This window comes from Lytechinus variegatus, chromosome 14 (genome assembly GCF_018143015.1).
Source record: "Lytechinus variegatus isolate NC3 chromosome 14, Lvar_3.0, whole genome shotgun sequence".
NCBI lineage: Eukaryota > Metazoa > Echinodermata > Echinoidea > Temnopleuroida > Toxopneustidae > Lytechinus > Lytechinus variegatus.
In genome coordinates, this window is record NC_054753.1 from 205,589 (window position 1) to 213,043 (window position 7,455).

At 38.3% G+C, this 7,455-nt stretch overlaps 1 protein-coding gene across 1 annotated transcript in view; it reads left to right on the top strand.

Moving 5' to 3' along the window:
- The window catches only part of LOC121428188, a 66,008-nt gene extending 58,816 nt beyond the window's left edge, over positions 1–7,192 (top strand). The window contains exons 13-14 of the mRNA XM_041624793.1: positions 632–810; positions 5,289–7,192. Coding sequence (XP_041480727.1) covers positions 632–810; positions 5,289–5,501 — 392 coding nt within the window. The 3' untranslated portion in view covers positions 5,502–7,192. The remainder of the gene's footprint in view (positions 1–631; positions 811–5,288) is intronic.
- Positions 7,193–7,455: the final 263 nt, after the last annotated feature.

Sequence of the window (7,455 nt, forward strand, 5' to 3'; positions counted from 1 at the left end):
GGAGAGATTTTAAGGGTATTTTATCTCACTGATTTTAACGGAGATAAAATATTTTATTTTATCTGAGATAAAATGGATCTCAGAATACCACCCCTTATTTTCATTTCCCCATTTCCGCTCTCTTGAATTTGCATCTCGTAATGGACGTATATAATGAAAATTCAGACTTAGCGATATTTTGCTGCTGATAAGTGACTAACATTGAAATGAAATATCTACCAGTACTACTGATGATTTATCCATCATTTTTTTAAGCTCGTATGTATATGTATCCTTCCAGAGGGCACTCAATGTTTATTTTATTTTGAATTGCTCTTTCTTCATGGGATACCAGAAATATTCCATTCTGTAGGGTCGATATTGAACTCATCTTTGACTTATGTATTTCTGGCTCTTACTCGTGAATATTTCTGGTGTTATATGCAGGACCATCCAATTTGATATAATTATATCATATTATTATTCGAGCTGCATATTTGTATTTTTATCCAATTTCCTGTTCTTACATTTATCTACCTCTCTGTTTTTGTATTCTTTTTTTTATCTCCCCCACCTGTTTCTGTATTCTTTTTTCTCCCTCTCCCCCCCCCCCTTTCTATCATTGTGCTGTTCTTCTCTTTCCAACTCATAGCTGCAGACCCTACCAACCGAATTGGCAACATAAGGAACAACACATTAATGAGGAAAGCCCTGTACCGTCGTTCCAGGGGACTATTCTTCATAAAAGATTATCATCGGGCTCTGTGTGACATCACACTTTGTCTTATTGGGGATGAAAAAGCAGAATATTTCATATCACACAGAGATAAGGTGAGTATGAGCCAGTGAAAAAAAGTACACTCGGACTTGGGGGGGGTGGGGGGATTTTGCCCCTGTCACTTTCAGAACCCTGGAAATTACCCATTCACTGCAATGTTAAAGATTTACACAGTAGGTAGTTGGTTGTGAAAAGTAGCCCCCCAAAATAGGGTTGAGAGGTAGGAGGAGGTAACAGATAATCAGTTCACACTGGCCTCAAGTTGTGATCATTTGCTGCATCCCCCTTGTGTAAAATTAATCTGCAAGGACTACATAAGTGTGGAAGTAAATTTGAAGATTATTCTTCCTAAGAACTTTGTAACAGCATGGAAATATGTGAGATTGGGTCTTTGCAAAAAAAAATGATTACTCTACCAATAGATGATGAATATATGAAAGCATGGTAAAGTTAATTTGTCTACTTCATCTTAGGCACTGCTTTATTATACAAATGATGCATGGGTTAGAGTGGGTCAGTAGGAACTATGTGCACAAGGTAACTTTGGTGTGGTTTAACCCACGAGGTGCAGCCGAGTGGGTTTAGAGCATAATGCCAAAGTTACCGCGTGCACACAGTTCTACTGACCCACAAAAGAATCCCATGCATCATCTGTTTTATAGAATGGAAAAAATTTATTGAATAAACCACAAAAATTAATGATTTACCGCATGCATGATAATTTCATGCGTCCGGTAAATTGAATTTACCAGACGCAGGATTTTTTTACCGGACACATGATTTATTTACTGGATGCATGAAAATTCCAAAATGTAATGCAGACACTTTGATAACCCTGGACAACATAAATATGGGCTTAACTGGATAACATGTTGGCACAAAAACATTATACCCAAACTGCCAGATACAGCTTTGCATTTACTAGATCTATGAGGCAGCTTCAGACCTCCAATTGCTGTGTGTGTATGCCCCGGGCTGCGCCGGCGGCCAGCGCCTACGGCTGCCTGGGCCTGCAGTGGAGATTTGGCTGTGCAAAGTCATTCCAGGGCAGTCGATCTAACATTGCGTTAGATCGTATGTGTGGACTTCTCAACTAACAAGTATACGGTACCGTATTTGTACTTACAGATCATTTTGCATCCTTTATTTGATTGATTCTGCCTAGCCTTGATCGAAAATTCAAAATTTTGACGTAAACAAGCGTAACAGTACATGCGCAATGACATCACAATGACCTTTTCGGGCGATAGCTTGTTTACAGTGGATATCGTTTTGATTAACGGGATATCGTTCATGCAGGCCAGTAAAAATTCTTGTATAGCTCTCAACCAATCAGATTGCAGGGATTTTCTCATCCATTCTATAATACCATGTTATGCATGGATTTGTAAAGTGCGTCCCAGAAAAAACGAAACCGAGATTTAGTGATCATTTATCATACCTTAATCATAAATAGAATAGACAAATGACCTACCAATTTAAAGCTTAGAATCTCCTCTTTCATCTGATATTACTTAGGTTATTTCGTATTCACGCCTGAGTGAACAAAAACAATTTGAAAAAAGGATACCAAAATCTCATTTGGTGGGGGGTATCTGGGTTTCAAAAAGAAAACCACATTTCTGAAAAGTTCAATATCTGCTCTTTAATTTGATACCTCAATACAGAAAATGGTCAAGAAATAAAAAAGTTCTGGTCATTTGAAATAAGGCTTGTATTTCCATAATTTCATGAGATAAACGTGTTTTCAGCGGTTTCCCACAGAAGCTATCGCATGGTGAACAAAAGATTTAATGCATGTCTGATCGTCAACAAAACAGACTGTCGAGTGAGTTTGAACGCCAGCATGGAGAACCTCTTCATTTTATGAAATTATTGAAATTCAAGCCTTATTTCAAATGACTAGGACTTTGTTATTTATTGACCATTTTTTGTAATTTAGGTATCAAATTAAAGAGCAGATATTGAACTTTTCAAAAATGTTGTTTTCCCTTTGAAACCCAGATACCCCCCGCCAAATGAGTTTTTGATATCCTTTCTTCAAATTGTGTTTGCTCACTCATGCGTGAATGAGAAATAATCTAAGTAATATCAGATGAAAAAGGAGATTCTAAGCTTTAAATTGGTAGGTCATTTGTCTATTTTATATATGATTAAGTAATGATAAATGATCGTTAAATCTCGGTTTAGTTTTTTTGTGGGACGCACTGTATATTCATGCACTGTACATTTTTGTTTATTACTATGATAATGACTTTATAGGTTTTTGTTTCAATTAATACCATAATGTGTATGTATTTTATATTTCTATAACAAGCATCACTTCGTTACCATGATGACTTGTGTTCATATGTTACTTTGTTTTCGGATTTGCTTCAATATATACTTGAATTTTATTGTCTCGCCCACCAGAGGTGAAGGCGAGACTTTGGGATCCAAATGTCGTCCGCCCGTCACAAACTTGTAATGACACATCACTTTACAACCGTAAGTCGCTTTTCAACCAAACTTGGATGGTAGATGGACTTGGGGGACCTGCATGTTATGCTGCAGTCTGCGGTAACATGGTAAGGTCAAAGGTCATTTTCAGGTCAAAGTTTACATGTAAGACTCTCTTATGACACCTAACTCCACAACCATAAGTCGCTTTTCAACCAAACTTGGATGGTAGATGGACTTGGGGGACCTGCATGTTATGCTGCAGTTTGAGGTCACATGGTAAGGTCAAAGGTCATTTTCAGGCAAGGTTAAAGTTTACATGCAAGACTCTCTTATGACACCTAACTCTGCAAGCGTAAGTCGCTTTTCAGCCAAACTTGGATGTTAGATTGATTTGGGGGACGTGTATGTTATGCTGCAGTCAGAGGTCACATAGTTAGGTCAAAGGTCATTTTGAGGTCAACATTAAAGTTTACATGCAAGTCTCTCTTATGACACCTAACTCTGCAACCTTAAGTGCTTTTCGACCAAACTTGGGTGGTAGATGGACTTGGGAACCTGCATGTTATGCTGGAGTGGAAGGTCACATGGTTAGGTCAAAGGTCATTTTGAGGTCAACATTAAAGTTTACATGCAAGTCTCTCTTATGACACCTAACTCTGCAACCTTAAGTCACTTTTCAACCAAACTTTGGTGGTAGATGGACTTGGGGAGCCTGCATGTTATGCTGCAGTCAAAGGTCACATGGTTAGGTGAAAGGTCATTTTTAGGTCAACGTTCAAGTTTACATGCCAGACTCTCTTATGACACCTAACTCTGCAACCGTAAGTCACTTTTCAACCAAACTTGGATGGTGGATGGACTTGGGGGACCTGCATGTTATGCTGCAGTCGGAGGTCACACGATAAGGTCTAGGTCATTTTGAGGTCAACATTAACCCTATCTAGGCCGGGGTATTTGGGGAGTTCCTATGGCCGGGGGGGGGGGGGCCTGGGAGGCCCCCCCCCTAAGATCTCGGCCGTCAACCGTGCGATCGCGCCGAAAATTGGCACACGGGTTGTCTGAGACATAATCTACAAGATTGTATAGTAATTTATTTCATGCGAATCGCTATTAAGTGATTATGCTAATTTATGCGTAATTAGTATGCGAAATCATACTTTTTCCTCTAACTCCCTAAATAAAGCTCCAAATGTACTAATTTTTGGTATAGAAACTCTTTGTGGTGTCCTTAGCAAGAGTACATGAAAAAATTGTGATATCAAATCATTTTCTTATGTATTATATTGTTTTTTGCAATTACATATGTATTTCTTTGTTTATTTGACCTTTTGTTTTTCATTGTTTTTTCAATGAAATTTGTTGAGGACTCTTCTGTGATCATAAAAATCATAAAATGAATACATTTAGACTTGCAAAACTAAAAATAATCATACATTTATGAATTTTGGTTGAAAACACAATTTGCATTGGCTTTGTACACAAAATCACGTTTTTGAGCAATTTTCGGTCTGACATGCACTTACATAATGTTGCGTAATTTCGGAACCATGTACCTGAGTGACGCAAAATTGGTCTCAAAAGTTGCGCAAGACTTGAAAGTAAAAACTCAGCGAGCGGCGCGGTCAAAAAATTTCGCACGGCGAAAATATCGCGCGATTTGTTGAGGGGGGGCCTCCGAGGCCCCCCGGCCTAGATAGGGTTAAAGTTTACATGCAAGTCTTTTTTATGACACCTAACTCGGCAACCGTAAGTCACTTTTCAACAAAACTTGTATGGTAGATATACTTAGGCGACCTGCATGTTATGCTGTAGTCGGAGGTCACATGGTAAGGTCAAAGGTCATTTTCAGGTCAACATTCAAGTTTATGTGCAAGGCTCTTATGACAAGTGTTATTCAATCCCAGTCATTTCACAATGAAGTTGCGATATAATTCTTGTGAGTGCCCTCGCAAATCACGATATTTCTGGTTATTTTTATAAGTGGGCGGGACACAAAATTGCTTTTGCCTTGTTCATTCATACATGTGTATATTGCTATGATTCACATATTTTCTTTAATCATGTAATGTAATGTTGCTTTCTGTTTCAGGTATTGCTTCAATACCGTGATATGCATGGTTTGGAACCGATTCCATCTTGTGACATGTGTGGTTTGGGGATAGGCAAGAAGCTAAAGCGTTGTGCCAGGTGCACAGGACTCTATTGCTCCAGGGACTGTCAACTGAAAGCATGGGATAAATTTCACAAGACTAATTGCCAAGAGTTTGTGAAAACTAGGATTGAAAGCTCCGAGAGTGATTAGTTGGAGACCCCGTGTAGTGTTTTGTGTAAGGAATCCCTCTGAAAGGAAACTTCAAGTCTGGAACTGTTAGTCAGGTGATCATCCAAGACAAGGGACACATATCTGGAAAGTGCAAGGAGCTATCATTGAGCCGAAGTAGGCGGAACTATAATGTTATAGCGGTCTTGAAGACAACAACCATTCAGAGGAAATGTCAACTGTCTCTGATAACACTAAAATCTGTGTAAAAAAAAAACTTTGTCCAAAGTTGGCAGAACTAAGTACTTTATCGCCATTTTGAACTGTCATAGCAAACAATAGTCTACTGCACTTTGCTACAGTTGAAATGGTGTTCAGATCCGGTTGAATTTCCATCAAAACCAAATTGATCTGCATGATATAATTCTGCTGTAACACTGAATTCTTCATAAACAAAAGCTTTATCCAAAGCAGGGATAACTCCAAGGTACTGCAACCAAAGATTGAGATGGCCTATAGAAGGTCAGGTTGAAATTTCATCTTCAACAAGCTGATTTACACTAGATTTCTCTGGTAACACTGTAGTCTTTTTAAAACTCAAACTTTGCCCACAGCAGACAAAACCCTAAGGTACTTTATTCAAAGTTTGGAGATCATCTTTTTAAGGTCAGCTTTTTAATCCTAACACTAGTGATATACATGAGATCACTCTGGTAACGCTGAACTTTGTCCTAAGAAGAGAGGACTTTGAGGTACTGCAACTGACAGTAGGAAATGATCCACAGAAGGCTTGCTTGAATTTTCATCCAACCTAAACGTATCAACATGAGATTACTCTGGTAACACTGAAATATTTATGAAAACAAGCTTTGTCCATACCAGACAAATCTCCAGAACTTCAAAGGTCTGGTTGAATTTTCATCCAACCAAATGGAAGCTTGGCAACATTACTCTGGCAAGCAGAGGTGTTTATGAAACCAAACTTGGTCCATAGCAGACAAAACTTCAAAGGTCTGCTTGAATTTTCATCCAAACCAAACTGAATGGACATGAGATCACTCTGGCAACGCAGGAGTGTTTTTTAGAACCAAACTTTGTCCATAGCAGACAAAACTCAAAGGAACTTCACATTCAGGTTTGGAGATGGTCTTTAGAAGATCTTGTTGAATCTTCATCCAAACCAAATGGAATCTACATGAGATAACTCTGGTAACTCTGATGAGTTTAGAAAATCATACTTTGTCCTCAGCAGATAAACTTCCAGAAATTTTGCATGAACTGTAGGTTTGGGGATGATCTTCAGGAGGTCAGGTTAAAAAAATTTGATTTGTACCCAAACAATCTACGTGGCATTAATGTCTGGCATTCCGCATTTAGCTGTTGTTTAACCCTACTCATCCATGTTAACTTTAATAGTATAGTCTCCTTTAATACTTGCTTCTGTATTTCTATTTTTTTATTGAAATTAAAGGGATTCCTCAATTTTTTCATTTATCTCATTTCATTTTATTGTTATTCTTAAGGTTCAGTCCACCCTGGAAAACTGTTGATTTGAATAAATAGAGAAAAATCAAACTAACATAATACTGAAAATTTCATCAAAATCGGATGTAAAATAAGAAGGTAATGAGATTGTAAAGTTTTGCTGATTTTCACTAAACAGTGATATGCACAACTCAGTGTCATGCACATGAGACAGTCGATGATGTCCCTCACTCACTATTGCTTTTGTTTTTTGTTTGAATTATACAATATTTCATTTTTTACAGATTTGACAAAAGGACCAACTTGACTGAACCATTTAGTATTAATCCTATCTAGGCCGGGGGGGGGGGGCCTCGGAGGCCCCCCCCTTAACGAGTTGTGCAATATTTTCGCCGCACAAAATTTTTGGACCGTGCTGCTCACTGACTTTTTACTTTCAAGTCTTGCGCAACTTTTGAGACCAATTTTGCGTCACTCAGGTATGCGGTTCTGAAATTACGCAACATTATGT